Consider the following 19,018-nt stretch of genomic DNA (forward strand, 5'->3'; position numbering starts at 1 on the left):
TACAAAGATTCGATTGTTTCATTCTTAGGAGTACAAACGCCCCCTCGAGGAAAGCAACCCACCCATCCTGAACCCCACGAAAACTGCCATACTGTTCCATCGGCTTCCAGAGATCCTCCAGCTGCACACGCTCTTCCGGATATCCCTGGCCGACTACATCCAGAGCTGGGACGCGGAGGAGAAAATCGGCGACGTTTTCGTCGCGACCTTCAGCAAATCCCTGGTCCTGGACGTGTACAGTGGCTTCATCAACAACTTCTCGATTGCCATGGACCTGGCCCGGATGGAAGCCAAGCGAAAGTCGGCCCTGTCGGACTTCTTCAAGGTCAAGCAAATCTCCGCCCACGATCGGTTGTCCTTCTTCGGGTTGATGGTGAAGCCGGTTCAGCGGTTTCCTCAGTTTATCCTCTTCCTGCAAGATCTGCTCAAGTACACTCCGCAGGGACATCACGACCGGATGTCGCTGCAGTTGGCGTTGACCCAGCTCGAATCGCTGGCGGAGATGCTGAACGAGCGCAAGCGCGAAGCCGAGCAATTCCAGGCCTTCAAGGAGATGCTGGAGAACATCAGCGGGACGTTCAACATCCGATCGTTGGTATCCGGCGGGACGTCCGACAACACCATCAACAGCACAACCACGAGGTATCTCCTCCGGGAGGACAACGTAACGCAGCTGGAGTTCAACCAGTCCGGATCGGTGGTCAAGAGTAAAAAGCGTCGATTGCTACTGCTCAACGACAAGGTGCTGTGCGTTTCGGTTGCCCCCAAGCAGTCGCACGAGTTCGGATCCTCGGAGAAGCTCACCTTCAAGTGGATGCATCCGGTGCAGGACGTCGAGATCGTCGACAACAACCAGTCCATCACGCTCTCGAGGATACTGACGGCAGGTGAGTTGCATTTGTGCGAAACGAACAAAATGACTGGTTCGTCTAATTTGGATGTGTGTTCTACCTTTAGGAATGAAACGAGGCAACAGTCTGAAGTCCAACTCGAGTTTCGACTCGCCTTACTTGGCGCCGGGAACTCTCCCCGGGATGAACACCAGCTGTTCCACCATGAACAGTTCGTTTGGCGGTGGCGCCGGTGCAACCCTTCCGGGTGCGACCAGCGGCGAGGCGGACAACCTGTGCAACGAAATGAACGACCTGATGCACGACTACGAAGTGATGTCGAGGATCAACGATCTGGTCGGGTCGCTGAAGGGTTCGTACAAGGAGATCAACCTCGGAGTGACCAAGTCCATCCTGGCGGACATTCAGACATCGATACAGGTTCGTTTCTTGAGTAATCTTCTGAGTTCAAAAGTAATGTAACGCCTTCAATCCCCGCACAGAAAAAGGACGAGGAAATCCTCTGGGTGGACTCGTGCTGTCTGCAGCTGGTACTGAAGAACGCCGCCAAGGGCGGCAAGGAGGACGTCACCTACACATTCCAGATCGAGAACCCCGTGGTCAAGAAGGACTGGATCACCGAGCTGCGGTTGGCGCAGCTGGCGCTCGATACGAACAACTCGCCCGCGTGGCAGATGGGCGCCGAGCACGAGCAACGATACTCCCTCGCCAAGATGCCCCTCTTTGTGAAGGCCTACCCGGCGTACAAGTCGCAGCATCAAACCGAGGTAGGTGCGGCATGGTTTTTTTTTTTTGGTGTGGCATTTTAACCCTAGTGCATGCGCTTGTTCCGGCTTCAGCGGGGTCATTCAATAAAAACTCGAATATAGTATGAAATTCTGGGAAATAAGATATTTTGTGTTAACGCGGAGTATCCAAAGTAACGCTGCGTTGTTTATCACATATTCAAGGAAGATTTACTTTCTTTCTTTAACTCAGTTGACTGAAGAACATATTTTACGAATCTATCAACTTCCCAAAATACTATTTGTTGTATAACGCAAGAGATCTATAGTAACGTTGTGTTACTCAACGCACTTGTATCGCAGATTTCCTTTATTCCATTCATTCACAAAGGTTTGAAATATGTTTCAAATTGTCTTACATAACTAAAGAACAACCCCATGAACATTAGATCTACCGTAATTAGGGGAACTTACGTATTGTCGGCAGCCCAAGCAGTTGAACTTTTAGGAAGGCAATTATACACAACAACAAAGCACAACAATTAAAAGGAGACACCTGAACTACACTTGAGCACACTTAATTTATTAATTATTATGCACAAAACACTATTTTGTTCTCTAAATCGTCTATTTTTCCTCACCAAAGTCACGAGGCACTTGTTCTTTTATCGGCAATGCAATTACTATTGTCGGCAACAAAATTGTTCTCTTCGGCAATCCAAAAAAGTACAAAAAGTAGGTTATGTATTGGTAACTTTTCGTATTTGTTGACAATGCCTGAAATTGAACGTCACTCATTATGTTCTACTTGTTGAAAGGGCCAATGCAGAAAAATACATACTACACTGAGAACAGAATTGCAGTTATAAATAGAATAGCTGAGAGTCTACCTCAATAAGGGTAGAAACAGTAAATTTTTCAACAAATTGAATGATGTCTAGTCTCAATTTTCGTTTTGTTTTCGTGCAAATGTTTGAAGTCTAAGCAGTTTTCTGTGGAATAGCCCGAAAGAATTTTATTGGAAACCCTTTTCTCTCTTCAAAATTCGTATGATTATAACTTCTCCTAATTTGGAAGGTAATTCTTCAAATTTCGAGGGAAGTACTTCGGTGTTCAGAAGAAATTTCTTAGAATTTCGGAAGACAAATCAAATAGATGGAAATTCCCTATTTTTTATGGAATTTCAGGTGTAATTCCATTTCGATGAAAATTTTTTGAAACCTGATGTTTTTTTCGTTGAATTTTGAAGGGAGCTTTGATAATTAAGCAGGAATTTCTCAGAATTTTTGAATTTTAATATTGAAGGAAAATTCATCAGAGGTCGGAAGTAAAATCATTGAATTTATATTGAATTGAATGTTTTCGAATTTCGGAAGGGATTTTTTCGCCTTTCGAAAGCAAATTCTTCGCGTTTCGAAAGGAAATCTTTCGAGAAATAAGAAAATTTTCTTCGACACTCGAAGAGTTTCCTTCAAAATTTGAAAAAAATCTTTGAAATTTGAAAAATTTCCTAAGAAAGTTGAAAAGTTTTCTTCGAAATTTTAAAAATTTTCTTCGAATTTCTTTCTTTTCAACTTCCAAGAATTATCTTCGAATTTCGAAAATTTATCTTTGAAATTCGAAGAATTGTTTACGAAATTCGAATAATTGTGCTCAAAATTCGATGAATTGTGTTCGAAATTCGAAGAATGTCTTCGAAATTACAAAATTCAAAGGATGGTAATCAAAATTCGAAGAATTGTCTTAGAAATTTTTGAAGAACTGTCCTCGAAATTCGATGAATTGCCTTCGAAATAAGAAGAATTGTCTTCGGAATATTCCAAATAATTTCCTTCAAAATTCAAAGAATGTGCTCAAAAATCCGAGAATTTCCTACGAAATCTAACCAATTTCCTATGGAATTCAAACAAATTCTTTCGAAATTTAAAGAATTGTCTTCAAAATTCAAACAAATATCTTCGAAATTCAAAGAATTTGCTTAAATGTCCAAAGATTTTCTTCGAAATTTAATAATTTTTCTTCAAAATTCAAAAGGAAGGAAGGAAATCGAACCTTCGAAATTCATAGCTAGTTTCAAACTTTCAAAATTTAAAGAATTTCCTTCAAAGTTCAAAGAATTTGTTTAGAAATTCTAAGAATTTTCATTGAAATTCAAAGAATTTGCTACAAAATTCAATAAATTTCCTACGAAATTAAAAAAAAATCGTTTGAATTTCAAAGAATTTTCTTCAAACTTTCGAATTTCAAAGAATTTTCTTCGAAATTTGAAGAATTTACTTGGAAATGTCTTCGAAATTCGAAGAATTGTCGACGAAATTCGAAGAAATGGTGATCGAAATTCGAAGAATTGTCTTCGAAATTAGGAAAATAGTGATCGAAATTCGAAGAATTGGCTTCGAAACTCGAAGAATTGTTCTCGAAATTCGAAGAAATGTCTACGAAATTTGAAGAATTGTCTTCGAAAAGCGAAGAATTGTCTTCGAAATTCGAAGAATTGTCTTCGACATTTGAAGTATTGTGTTCGAAATTTGAAGAATTGTCTTCGAAACTCGAAGAATTATCGACGAAATTCGAAGAATTGTCTTCGAAATTAGAAATTCAAAGAATTGTCTTCGAAACTCGAAGAATTGTTGACGAAATTCGAAGAATTGTCTTCGACACTTGAAGAATTGTGTTCGAAATTCGAAGAATTATCTTCGAAATTCAACGAATTGTCTTCGAAATTCGAAGAATTGTTTACGAAATTTGAATGATTGTGCTCAAAACTTGATGAATTATTCGAAGAATTGTCTTCGGCATTCGATAAATTGTCTTCGAAACTCGAAGACTTGTGATCAAAATTTCAAGAATTGTCTACGAAATTTGAAGAATTATCTTAATAATTCGTAAAATTGTTTACGAAATTCAAATAATTGTGGTGAAAATTCGATGAATTGGGTTCGAAATTCGAAGAATTGCCTTCGAAATTCGAAGAATTGTCTTCAAAAATCGAAAAATTGTCTTCGAAACTCGAACAATTGTCTTTGAAATTCGAAGACTTGTAATCGAAATTCGATGAATTGTCTTCGAAACTCGAAGACTTGTGATCGAAATTCGAAGAATTGTCTTCGAAACTCGAGAAATTTTCTTCGAAATTTGAATTGTCCACGAAATTTGAAGAATTGTTTCAATATTCGATGAATTGTGCTTGAAACTCGAAGAATTGTCTTCAAAACTCAAAGAATTGTCTTCAAAATTTGAAAAATTGTTTACGAAATTCAAATAATTGTGCTCAAAATTCGATGAATTGTGCTCAAAATTCGATGAATTGTGTTCGAAATTCGAAGAATTGCCTTCGAAACTCGAAAAATTGTCTTCGAAACTCGAAAAATTGTCTACGAAATTCAAAGAATTGTCTTCGAAATTCGAATTGTCTACGAAATTCGAAGAATTGTTTCAAAATTCGATGAATTGTGTTCGAAATTCGAAGAATTGTCTTCGAAATTCGAAGATTTGTGTCCGAAATTCAAAGAATTATCTACGAAATTCGAATAATTGTTTCAAAATTCGATTAAATTCGAAACTCGAAAAAAATCGAAGAATTATGTTCGAAATTCGAAGAATTGTCTTCGAAACTCGACGAATTATCTTTGAGAATCAAAGAATTGTCGACGAAACTCGAAGAATTCTCTTCGAAACTCGAATTGCCTTCGAAATTCGAAGAACTGTCTACGAAATCCGAAGAAATCGTGATCGAAATCTGAAGACTTGTCTTCGAAATTCAAAGAAAGTGATACGATACTCAAAAAATATGCTTCGAAATTCAAGGAATTTCTTTCAAACTTCTAATAATTTCTTTCCAAATTCCAAGAATCCAAGAAAGTTTTTTTAAATCAAAGGATTGTTTTTTTTTTCTAATTTCAAACGATTTTTTTTTTTTTTTTGAATATTTTTTTTTTATTTTTTGAAGAATTTTCTGAATTTCGGAAGATATTCTTTGAATTTCAAAAGCAATTCCCTTCGAATGTCTCACAATTTTTTCCAAAAATTTCTTTCAAAATTCAATGAATTCCCTTCGAAATTCAAAGAATTTGCTTCAAAATTCAAAATAAGATCTCTCGAAAATTCGAACAAATTCTTTCGGAATTCAAAAAAAAATCCTTCAAGAGTCAAAAAATTTTCTTCAAAATTCAAAGAATTTCTTTCGAGATTCGAAGATTTTCCTTCGAGATTCAAAGAATTTTCTTCGAAATTTCAAAAAAAAACCTTCAAAATTCAAAAATTTTCCGTCAAAATTTTAAAAATGTTCTTCGGGATTTAAAGAATTTCCTTTGAAATTCGAAGAGTTTATTTTAAGTTAGAAGAATTTTCGAGATCCGAAGTTTTATTTTCATGATACGAAGAATCTTTCGAAATTCAAATAATTTCATTAGAAAAACAAAGATTTGAACTTGAAAATCGAAGAATTGTTTTCAAAATTCGAAAAATTTCTTTAGAAATTTGGAAATCTCCTTCGAAATTCGAAAATTTTAAATTTCCATCGAAAATTGTCTTCAGAACTCCAAATATTTCGTTCGAAATTTGAAAAATTTCATACACGGTTCTAAAAATTTCCCTCTAAATTGCCAAAATTTCCTTAGTTTTTCAAAAAATTACTTGGAATTTTCAATAATTTACTTCAAAAGTAGACAAAATTATCTCACAGTGCCAATTCGTTCGACATTCAAATTTCCTTTCGAAATTCGAAGAGTTTTCTTCTGTGGCGAAGGAAATTATTCTAATATTGTAGCAAAATCTTCAAATTTCGTTTCTGAACTTCCGCTGCTAAATTCTTTGGTTGCCTTGGAAAATTCTTATTATTATTCAAGGAATAATCGAAATTTGAAAGGCAATGCTTCTAATTTCGACGTCTTTGAATTTTGAAAAAAAAAATGCTGTTTTTTGATTTCCGTTGCTAAAATCTTTGATTGTGTTCGGAAATTCATGAATGATTTTCATTAAAAATTTGAAGAGTTTCCTTAGAAATTCAAAAAAATTCCTTTTCAAATTCTAAGAATTCCCTTGTAAATTTAAATGATTTCCTTCGTTCTCGTGTTTCCTTCGAAATTTTTAAAAATTTCAAAATTCAAAAAAAATCCTAAGCTTAAAAAATTTAATTTAAAATTTAACAAATTTCCTTCGAAATTCAATAAAATTCCTTTGCAACTCGACCAATTTCCTCCGAAATTCAAGATAAATTGCTTAGAATATCTAACAGTTTCCTCCGAAATTAAAAAAAAAAACTCCCCTACAAATTTAAAAAATCTTCTTCAAAATTCCAAGAATTTCATTGAAAATTCGAGATTGTAAGAATTTTCTAAATAATTCTAAAAACTCCAAGAAATAAACAAATTTCTCTCACAATTTCAATAGCTTAGAAATATATTCAAAGAGTTTTCTTCTGTGACGAAATTTTTTTTTTTCTAATATTGTAGAAAAAATTTCGAATTTTGATTCATGCTGATTTTTAAAGTCTCAACATAGTTTACTGAAGAACAGTCCACAGGAAATTTATGAGAAATTCTTTTCTCTTTTCAAATTTCGAATTTGTATAATTTTGGAGGAACTTCTCCTAACTTGGAAGGAAGTTCTTCAAATTTCGCAGGAAGTACTTCGAATTTCGAGAGATTTCACTTTTTTTAAATTGATGTAGGTATGTTCCTTAATTTTTTATGGATACTTTTCGAATTTCTAGTGAAATTTCGTGAATTTTGTTTGAACCATTCTTTGAAGGGAGCTTTGATAATTTTGAAAGAAATTCTTAGATTTCCGGAAAAAGCGTTTTGAAATTTGATAGAAAACTTTTTCAGAATTCGGACGAAAATGTATAAAATTTAGATTTGAAGGAAGAATTCTATGTTTTCGAATTTCGGAAGGGAATTCGTATTTTGCAAGCAATTTTTTCGTGATTCGGGAGTATTTTCTTCAAAATTCCAAGAATTTCGAAGAATTTCTTTCGAAATTCGAAGAATTTCTTTCGAAATTCGAAGAATTTCTTTCGAAATTCGAAGAATTTCTTTCGAAATTCGAAGAATTTCTTTCGAAATTCGAAGAATTTCTTTCGAAATTCGAAGAATTTCTTTCGAATTCTTTCGAAATTCGAAGAATTTCTTTCGAAATTCGAAGAATTTCTTTCGAATTCTTTCGAAATTCAAAGAATTTCTTTCGAAATACAAAGAATTTCTTTCGAAATTCAAAGAATTTTATTCGGAATTCAAAGAGTTTCATTCGGAATTCAAAGAGTTTCATTCGAAATTCAAGGAATTTTACTCGTAATACAAAGAATTTCACTCGAAATTCAAAGAATTCCACTTGAAATTCAAAATTTATTCGAAATTCAACGAATTTTCTTCAAAATTCATAAAAAATCCTTTGAAATTAAGTAAAAAACCTTAAAAATTCAAACCATTTTCTTCAAAATTCCAAGAATTTCGAATTTTGAAATTCAAAGAATTTCATTCTAGATTTGAAGTATTTCTTCGAGATGCGAATATTTTCCTAAAAGAATTTCATTCGAAATACAAAGAATTTCATTCGAAATTCAAAGAATTTCATTCGAAATTCAAAGAATTTCTTGCAAAATTCAAAGAATTTCCTTCGAAATTCAAAGAATTTCTTTCGAAATTCAAAGAATTTCTTTCGAAAATTCAAAGAATTTCTTTCGAAATTCAAAGAATTTCTTTCGAAATTCAAAGAATTTCTTTCGAAATTCAAAGAATTTCTTTCGAAATTCAAAGAATTTCTTTCGAAATTCAAAGAATTTCTTTCGAAATTCAATGAATTTCTTTCGAAATTCAATGAATTTCTTTCGAAATTCAATGAATTTCTTTCGAAATTCAATGAATTTCTTTCGAAATTCAATGAATTTCTTTCGAAATTCAAAGAATTTCTTTCGAAATTCAAAGAATTTTTTTAGAAATTCAAAGAATTTCTTTCGAAATTCAAAGAATTTCTTTCGAAATTCAAAGAATTTCTTTCGAAATTCAAAGAATTTCTTTAAAAAAGAAAACAAAAGCATTTTTTCGGGATTCGGGAGTATTCTCTTCGATACTCGAAAAGGTTTTTCAAAGCTCAAAGAATTATCTTCGAAATTCCAAGAATTATTTTTGAAATTCCAAGAATTTTCTTCAAAATTCGAAAAATTTTCTTCAAAATTCGAAAAATTTTCTTCGAAATTTGAAAAATTTTCTTCGAAATTCAATAAATTTTATTCTATTCTAAATATAAAGAATTTCTTTTAAAATTCAAAGAATTTTTTTCGAAATTCAAAGAATTTCTTTCTAAATTCAAAGAATTTCTTTCGAAATTCTAAGAATTTCTTTCGAAATTCTAAGAATTTCTTTCGAAATTCAAAGAATTTCTTTCGAAATTCAAAGAATTTCTTTCGAAATTCAAAGAATTTCTTTCGAAATTCAAAGAATTTCTTTCGAAATTCAATGAATTTCTTTCGAAATTCAATGAATTTCTTTCGAAATTCAATGAATTTCTTTCGAAATTCAATGAATTTCTTTCGAAATTCAAAGAATTTCTTTCGAAATTCAAAGAATTTTTTTAGAAATTCAAAGAATTTCTTTCGAAATTCAAAGAATTTCTTTCGAAATTCAAAGAATTTCTTTCGAAATTCAAAGAATTTCTTTAAAAAAGAAAACAAAAGCATTTTTTCGGGATTCGGGAGTATTCTCTTCGATACTCGAAAAGGTTTTTCAAAGCTCAAAGAATTATCTTCGAAATTCCAAGAATTATTTTTGAAATTCCAAGAATTTTCTTCAAAATTCGAAAAATTTTCTTCAAAATTCGAAAAATTTTCTTCGAAATTTGAAAAATTTTCTTCGAAATTCAATAAATTTTATTCTATTCTAAATATAAAGAATTTCTTTTAAAATTCAAAGAATTTTTTTCGAAATTCAAAGAATTTCTTTCTAAATTCAAAGAATTTCTTTCGAAATTCTAAGAATTTCTTTCGAAATTCTAAGAATTTCTTTCGAAATTCAAAGAATTTCTTTCGAAATTCAAAGAATTTCTTTCGAAATTCAAAGAATTTCTTTCGAAATTCAAAGAATTTCTTTCGAAATTCAATGAATTTCTTTCGAAATTCAATGAATTTCTTTCGAAATTCAATGAATTTCTTTCGAAATTCAATGAATTTCTTTCGAAATTCAATGAATTTCTTTCGAAATTCAAAGAATTTCTTTCGAAATTCAAAGAATTTTTTTAGAAATTCAAAGAATTTCTTTCGAAATTCAAAGAATTTCTTTCGAAATTCAAAGAATTTCTTTCGAAATTCAAAGAATTTCTTTAAAAAAGAAAACAAAAGCATTTTTTCGGGATTCGGGAGTATTCTCTTCGATACTCGAAAAGGTTTTTCAAAGCTCAAAGAATTATCTTCGAAATTCCAAGAATTATTTTTGAAATTCCAAGAATTTTCTTCAAAATTCGAAAAATTTTCTTCAAAATTCGAAAAATTTTCTTCGAAATTTGAAAAATTTTCTTCGAAATTCAATAAATTTTATTCTATTCTAAATATAAAGAATTTCTTTTAAAATTCAAAGAATTTTTTTCGAAATTCAAAGAATTTCTTTCTAAATTCAAAGAATTTCTTTCGAAATTCTAAGAATTTCTTTCGAAATTCTAAGAATTTCTTTCGAAATTCAAAGAATTTCTTTCGAAATTCAAAGAATTTCTTTCGAAATTCAAAGAATTTCTTTCGAAATTCAAAGAATTTCTTTCGAAATTCAATGAATTTCTTTCGAAATTCAATGAATTTCTTTCGAAATTCAATGAATTTCTTTCGAAATTCAATGAATTTCTTTCGAAATTCAAAGAATTTCTTTCGAAATTCAAAGAATTTTTTTAGAAATTCAAAGAATTTCTTTCGAAATTCAAAGAATTTCTTTCGAAATTCAAAGAATTTCTTTCGAAATTCAAAGAATTTCTTTAAAAAAGAAAACAAAAGCATTTTTTCGGGATTCGGGAGTATTCTCTTCGATACTCGAAAAGGTTTTTCAAAGCTCAAAGAATTATCTTCGAAATTCCAAGAATTATTTTTGAAATTCCAAGAATTTTCTTCAAAATTCGAAAAATTTTCTTCAAAATTCGAAAAATTTTCTTCGAAATTTGAAAAATTTTCTTCGAAATTCAATAAATTTTATTCTATTCTAAATATAAAGAATTTCTTTTAAAATTCAAAGAATTTTTTTCGAAATTCAAAGAATTTCTTTCTAAATTCAAAGAATTTCTTTCGAAATTCTAAGAATTTCTTTCGAAATTCTAAGAATTTCTTTCGAAATTCAAAGAATTTCTTTCGAAATTCAAAGAATTTCTTTCGAAATTCAAAGAATTTCTTTCGAAATTCAAAGAATTTCTTTCGAAATTCAATGAATTTCTTTCGAAATTCAATGAATTTCTTTCGAAATTCAATGAATTTCTTTCGAAATTCAATGAATTTCTTTCGAAATTCAATGAATTTCTTTCGAAATTCAAAGAATTTCTTTCGAAATTCAAAGAATTTTTTTAGAAATTCAAAGAATTTCTTTCGAAATTCAAAGAATTTCTTTCGAAATTCAAAGAATTTCTTTCGAAATTCAAAGAATTTCTTTAAAAAAGAAAACAAAAGCATTTTTTCGGGATTCGGGAGTATTCTCTTCGATACTCGAAAAGGTTTTTCAAAGCTCAAAGAATTATCTTCGAAATTCCAAGAATTATTTTTGAAATTCCAAGAATTTTCTTCAAAATTCGAAAAATTTTCTTCAAAATTCGAAAAATTTTCTTCGAAATTTGAAAAATTTTCTTCGAAATTCAATAAATTTTATTCTATTCTAAATATAAAGAATTTCTTTTAAAATTCAAAGAATTTTTTTCGAAATTCAAAGAATTTCTTTCTAAATTCAAAGAATTTCTTTCGAAATTCAAAGAATTTCTTTCGAAATTCAAAGAATTTCTTTCGAAATTCAAAGAATTTCTTTCGAAATTCAAAGAATTTCTTTCGAAATTCAAAGAATTTCTTTCGAAATTCAAAGAATTTCTTTAAAAAAGAAAACAAAAGCATTTTTTCGGGATTCGGGAGTATTCTCTTCGATACTCGAAAAGGTTTTTCAAAGCTCAAAGAATTATCTTCGAAATTCCAAGAATTATTTTTGAAATTCCAAGAATTTTCTTCAAAATTCGAAAAATTTTCTTCAAAATTCGAAAAATTTTCTTCGAAATTTGAAAAATTTTCTTCGAAATTCAATAAATTTTATTCTATTCTAAATATAAAGAATTTCTTTTAAAATTCAAAGAATTTTTTTCGAAATTCAAAGAATTTCTTTCTAAATTCAAAGAATTTCTTTCGAAATTCAAAGAATTTCTTTCGAAATTCAAAGAATTTCTTTCGAAATTCAAAGAATTTCTTTCGAAATTCAAAGAATTTCTTTCGAAATTCAAAGAATTTCTTTCGAAATTCAAAGAATTTCTTTAAAAAAGAAAACAAAAGCATTTTTTCGGGATTCGGGAGTATTCTCTTCGATACTCGAAAAGGTTTTTCAAAGCTCAAAGAATTATCTTCGAAATTCCAAGAATTATTTTTGAAATTCCAAGAATTTTCTTCAAAATTCGAAAAATTTTCTTCAAAATTCGAAAAATTTTCTTCGAAATTTGAAAAATTTTCTTCGAAATTCAATAAATTTTATTCTATTCTAAATATAAAGAATTTCTTTTAAAATTCAAAGAATTTTTTTCGAAATTCAAAGAATTTCTTTCTAAATTCAAAGAATTTCTTTCGAAATTCAAAGAATTTCTTTCGAAATTCAAAGAATTTCTTTCGAAATTCAAAGAATTTCTTTCGAAATTCAAAGAATTTCTTTCGAAATTCAAAGAATTTCTTTCGAAATTCAAAGAATTTCTTTAAAAAAGAAAACAAAAGCATTTTTTCGGGATTCGGGAGTATTCTCTTCGATACTCGAAAAGGTTTTTCAAAGCTCAAAGAATTATCTTCGAAATTCCAAGAATTATTTTTGAAATTCCAAGAATTTTCTTCAAAATTCGAAAAATTTTCTTCAAAATTCGAAAAATTTTCTTCGAAATTTGAAAAATTTTCTTCGAAATTCAATAAATTTTATTCTATTCTAAATATAAAGAATTTCTTTTAAAATTCAAAGAATTTTTTTCGAAATTCAAAGAATTTCTTTCTAAATTCAAAGAATTTCTTTCGAAATTCTAAGAATTTCTTTCGAAATTCTAAGAATTTCTTTCGAAATTCAAAGAATTTCTTTCGAAATTCAAAGAATTTCTTTCGAAATTCAAAGAATTTCTTTCGAAATTCAAAGAATTTCTTTCGAAATTCAATGAATTTCTTTCGAAATTCAATGAATTTCTTTCGAAATTCAATGAATTTCTTTCGAAATTCAATGAATTTCTTTCGAAATTCAAAGAATTTCTTTCGAAATTCAAAGAATTTTTTTAGAAATTCAAAGAATTTCTTTCGAAATTCAAAGAATTTCTTTCGAAATTCAAAGAATTTCTTTCGAAATTCAAAGAATTTCTTTAAAAAAGAAAACAAAAGCATTTTTTCGGGATTCGGGAGTATTCTCTTCGATACTCGAAAAGGTTTTTCAAAGCTCAAAGAATTATCTTCGAAATTCCAAGAATTATTTTTGAAATTCCAAGAATTTTCTTCAAAATTCGAAAAATTTTCTTCAAAATTCGAAAAATTTTCTTCGAAATTTGAAAAATTTTCTTCGAAATTCAATAAATTTTATTCTATTCTAAATATAAAGAATTTCTTTTAAAATTCAAAGAATTTTTTTCGAAATTCAAAGAATTTCTTTCTAAATTCAAAGAATTTCTTTCGAAATTCTAAGAATTTCTTTCGAAATTCTAAGAATTTCTTTCGAAATTCAAAGAATTTCTTTCGAAATTCAAAGAATTTCTTTCGAAATTCAAAGAATTTCTTTCGAAATTCAAAGAATTTCTTTCGAAATTCAATGAATTTCTTTCGAAATTCAATGAATTTCTTTCGAAATTCAATGAATTTCTTTCGAAATTCAATGAATTTCTTTCGAAATTCAAAGAATTTCTTTCGAAATTCAAAGAATTTTTTTAGAAATTCAAAGAATTTCTTTCGAAATTCAAAGAATTTCTTTCGAAATTCAAAGAATTTCTTTCGAAATTCAAAGAATTTCTTTAAAAAAGAAAACAAAAGCATTTTTTCGGGATTCGGGAGTATTCTCTTCGATACTCGAAAAGGTTTTTCAAAGCTCAAAGAATTATCTTCGAAATTCCAAGAATTATTTTTGAAATTCCAAGAATTTTCTTCAAAATTCGAAAAATTTTCTTCAAAATTCGAAAAATTTTCTTCGAAATTTGAAAAATTTTCTTCGAAATTCAATAAATTTTATTCTATTCTAAATATAAAGAATTTCTTTTAAAATTCAAAGAATTTTTTTCGAAATTCAAAGAATTTCTTTCTAAATTCAAAGAATTTCTTTCGAAATTCAAAGAATTTCTTTCGAAATTCAAAGAATTTCTTTCGAAATTCAAAGAATTTCTTTCGAAATTCAAAGAATTTCTTTCGAAATTCAAAGAATTTCTTTCGAAATTCAAAGAATTTCTTTCGAAATACAAAGAATTTCTTTCGAAATTCAAAGAATTTTATTCGGAATTCAAAGAGTTTCATTCGGAATTCAAAGAGTTTCATTCGAAATTCAAGGAATTTTACTCGTAATACAAAGAATTTCACTCGAAATTCAAAGAATTCCACTTGAAATTCAAAATTTATTCGAAATTCAACGAATTTTCTTCAAAATTCATAAAAAATCCTTTGAAATTAAGTAAAAAACCTTAAAATTCAAACCATTTTCTTCAAAATTCCAAGAATTTCGAATTTTGAAATTCAAAGAATTTCATTCTAGATTTGAAGTATTTTCTTCGAGATGCGAATATTTTCCTAAAAGAATTTCATTCGAAATACAAAGAATTTCATTCGAAATTCAAAGAATTTCATTCGAAATTCAAAGAATTTCTTGCAAAATTCAAAGAATTTCTTTCGAAATTCAAAGAATTTCTTTCGAAATTCAAAGAATTTCTTTCGAAATTCAAAGAATTTCTTTCGAAATTCAAAGAATTTCTTTCGAAATTCAAAGAATTTCTTTCGAAATTCAAAGAATTTCTTTCGAAATTCAAAGAATTTCTTTCGAAATTCAATGAATTTCTTTCGAAATTCAATGAATTTCTTTCGAAATTCAATGAATTTCTTTCGAAATTCAATGAATTTCTTTCGAAATTCAATGAATTTCTTTCGAAATTCAAAGAATTTCTTTCGAAATTCAAAGAATTTTTTTAGAAATTCAAAGAATTTCTTTCGAAATTCAAAGAATTTCTTTCGAAATTCAAAGAATTTCTTTCGAAATTCAAAGAATTTCTTTCGAAATTCAAAGAATTTCTTTAAAAAAGAAAACAAAAGCATTTTTTCGGGATTCGGGAGTATTCTCTTCGATACACGAAAAGGTTTTTCAAAGCTCAAAGAATTATCTTCGAAATTCCAAGAATTATTTTTGAAATTCCAAGAATTTTCTTCAAAATTCGAAAAATTTTCTTCAAAATTCGAAAAATTTTCTTCGAAATTTGAAAAATTTTCTTCGAAATTCAATAAATTTTATTCTATTCTAAAGATAAAGAATTTCTTTTAAAATTCAAAGAATTTTTTTCGAAATTCAAAGAATTTCTTTCTAAATTCAAAGAATTTCTTTCGAAATTCTAAGAATTTCTTTCGAAATTCAAAGAATTTCTTTCGAAATTCAAAGAATTTCTTTCGAAATTCAAAGAATTTCTTTCGAAATTCAAAGAATTTCTTTCGAAATTCAATGAATTTCTTTCGAAATTCAATGAATTTCTTTCGAAATTCAATGAATTTCTTTCGAAATTCAATGAATTTCTTTCGAAATTCAATGAATTTCTTTCGAAATTCAAAGAATTTCTTTCGAAATTCAAAGAATTTTTTTAGAAATTCAAAGAATTTCTTTCGAAATTCAAAGAATTTCTTTCGAAATTCAAAGAATTTCTTTCGAAATTCAAAGAATTTCTTTAAAAAAGAAAACAAAAGCATTTTTTCGGGATTCGGGAGTATTCTCTTCGATACTCGAAAAGGTTTTTCAAAGCTCAAAGAATTATCTTCGAAATTCCAAGAATTATTTTTGAAATTCCAAGAATTTTCTTCAAAATTCGAAAAATTTTCTTCAAAATTCGAAAAATTTTCTTCGAAATTTGAAAAATTTTCTTCGAAATTCAATAAATTTTATTCTATTCTAAATATAAAGAATTTCTTTTAAAATTCAAAGAATTTTTTTCGAAATTCAAAGAATTTCTTTCTAAATTCAAAGAATTTCTTTCGAAATTCAAAGAATTTCTTTCGAAATTCAAAGAATTTCTTTCGAAATTCAAAGAATTTCTTTCGAAATTCAAAGAATTTCTTTCGAAATTCAAAGAATTTCTTTCGAAATTCAAAGAATTTCTTTCGAAATTCAAAGAATTTCTTTCGAAATTCAAAGAATTTCTTTCGAAATTCGAAGAAATTCTTTAAAAAAGAAAATTAAAAAAAATCATTCGAAATTCATAGAATTTCATCCGAAATTCATAGAACTTCATTCGAAACTCAAAGAATTTCCTAAACAATTCAACGAATTTCCTTCGAAATTCAATGAATTTTCTTCAAAATTCAAAAAACTCCTTTGAAATTAAATAAAAACTTTAAAAATTCAAACCATTTTCTTCAAAATTCCAAGAATTTCAACGATTTTGAACGATTTTTTTTTTAGTTTTTTGAAGTAATTCTTTGAATTTCAAAATAAATTCTTTGTATTTCGAAGGAAGTTCTTTGAATTTCGAAGGAAGTTTTTTGAATTTTCAACGATTTATTTTTTATTTTTGAAGAAAATTCTTTGAATTTCGAACATAATTTTTTAAATTTCGACGAAAATTTATTGAATTGCATAGCAAATTTGAATTTCAAAGGAAATTCTATGACATTCAAAGCAAATTCTTTGAACTTTGAAAGAAATTCAAAGAATTTCACCAAAAATTAAAAAAAAAATTCTTTCAACCTTCAAAGGATTTCCTTCGGATTTCAAAGAAGTTTTTTTTAAGCATTCAAAGAATTTCCTTCGAAATTCGAAGAGTTTCCTTTTAAACATGAAGAATTCCTTTCAAGATCCGAATTTACTTCGAGATTCAAAGGATTTCTTTTGAAATTCAAGAATTTCGAAAGAAGTTCTTTGAATTTCGAAGAAAATTCTTTGAATTATGAAAGAAATTCTATGAATTTCAAAATCAAATCCCTTCGAAAATTCTCATAATTTTTTCAATGAATTTCTTTCAAAATTCAAAGTATTTCTTTCGAAATTCAAAGAATTTCTTTAGAAATTCAAAGAATTTGCTTAAAAATTTAAAACAAGATCTCTCAAAATTCAAAAAAAAAATCCTTCAAGATTCAAAGAATTTTCTACAAAATTCATAGAATTTCCGTCGAGATTTAAATAATTTCCTTCAAAATTCATAGAATTTCCTTCAAGAATTAAATAATTTCCTTCGAAATTAAAAAAAAAAAATCCTTCAAAATTCAAAGAATCTTCTTTGAAACTCGATGATTTTATTCTATGTTAGAAGAATTTTCGAGCTACAAAGTTTTTTTTTTCAAAATACGAAGAATTTCCTTAGAAAAAAAGGATTGAACTTGAAAATTGAAAAACTTGTTTTCAAAACTCGAAAAATTTTCTTCGAAATTTGGAAATTATCTTCGAAATTCGAAATAAATTTTGAATTTCCATCGAAAAGTTTTTGAAAGTCGTAAAATTGTCTTCAGAGCTTCAAATATTTCGTTCGAAGTTTGAGAAATTTCAAAACAAGATTCTAAAAATTTCCCTCGAAATTCCCAAAATTTCCTTATAAATTTGAAAAAAATACTTGGACATTTCAGTAATCTACTCCATAAGTAGACAAATTTATCTCACAGCTCCAATTCGTTCTAAATTCAAATTTCCTTTCGAAATTCAAAGATTTTTCTTCAGTGGCGAAGGAAATTATTCTAATACAGGTCGAACCCGATTATCCGGAGACTCGATTATCCGGGGACTCGATTATCCGAATCGAATTTGTTTTTTGATGTTCTTGTTTTACAATTTCTATGCATAAATCTGAGATAGTTTGTTATTGCAATATACAATATGAATGATTTTGCAGTTTTGAACGTATTTAAGAAAAGGGGGGTTTAATAAAGTGTTTTTTTTGTGTAGGCTGGTCAAATTTTTTGTTGTTACTGTTCCTAGAAATATTTTCTGGCTACGCCACTGCATCATTTGAATAAAACAACAAAAAAAGATAATATTTTAGTACTTTTATCGAAGATTTCAATTTTTTTCTTAGTGATTCGATTATCCGGAATGAAAAAAAAAACGATACTCCGGATAATCGAGTCCGACCTGTATTGTAGAAAAATCTTCGAATTTTGTTTCTGAACTTCCGCTGCTAAATTCTTTGATTGCGTTGGAAAATTCTTATAATTATTTATAATTATTTAAGGAATAATCGAAATTTGAAAGGCAATGCTTCGAGTTTCGACAAAAAAGTCTTTGAATTTTGAAAAAAAAAAAAATGCTGTTTTTTATTTCCGTTGGTATAATCTTTTATTGTGTTCGGAAATAGAATTGAAAGACGGAAATTTGAAAGACAATGCTTCTAATTTCTATTGGAAATATCTTTCAATAAGTGGAAACAAGTATACGAGAAATACTGTAGAGACACAAATTAACTTTATTAACGAAACAAACACGGGAATAAATTCAGAAACGATGCTCTCACTTCAATGGCGCTTTCACTTATGAATGAGAGTGGGGATGAATGGCGCGCTAACAAGCTTTTCGCCATCACAGTAGGTGATGCTTTCGCGTGTTGCCTGATGTGCGTCACAGTTGACAGCACAGCCTTGTCGGTAAGAGCATCTTGATCGTTGCTCCTTCCAATTATTTCATCAAAAAGCCATCATCAATTTTTCTTATAATTAGGGTAGGTGTACCAGTTATGGCCATAGTGGTTCCCTATTTCGCCATACGTGTTAATTTGAATAATTCTACATTTCAAAAGGTTTTGTGTATTTCAGCAGTTAGATATACTATTTAACTTGATGTTGAAACATTTGAAGAGATAAAAAATGTGAAAGTTATCGAAATTGTACATATGGCCAAATAGGGAACCACTATGGCCATAACTGGTACACTTTCCCTAATTTAGAAAAACGAGTTTTAGAATTTCGATAAAAAAAAACGCTCTTCAAATCCTGGAGTTTTTCAAATTTGTAAAAAAAAGTCCTTAAAAATGCCAGCATTCGCAGGCATTACAATGATTTAAATCGACTTTGAACTAACTCACATTGAAACACACTAAAAAATCAGTTTTGCC

General features: G+C 28.8%; 1 protein-coding gene across 3 annotated transcripts in view; it reads left to right on the top strand.

The window, feature by feature from the left end:
• Positions 1–19,018, top strand: part of LOC5576541 (rho guanine nucleotide exchange factor 10) — a 426,336-nt gene that overhangs the window by 402,287 nt on the left and 5,031 nt on the right. For all 3 annotated transcript variants that reach the window (XM_021839087.1, XM_021839088.1, XM_021839089.1), the window contains 3 exons: positions 29–887; positions 958–1,271; positions 1,334–1,618. In XM_021839087.1, coding sequence (XP_021694779.1) covers positions 29–887; positions 958–1,271; positions 1,334–1,618 — 1,458 coding nt within the window. The remainder of the gene's footprint in view (positions 1–28; positions 888–957; positions 1,272–1,333; positions 1,619–19,018) is intronic.

Source organism: Aedes aegypti, chromosome 1 (assembly GCF_002204515.2).
Source record: "Aedes aegypti strain LVP_AGWG chromosome 1, AaegL5.0 Primary Assembly, whole genome shotgun sequence".
In the NCBI taxonomy this organism is placed as follows: Eukaryota; Metazoa; Arthropoda; class Insecta; order Diptera; family Culicidae; genus Aedes; species Aedes aegypti.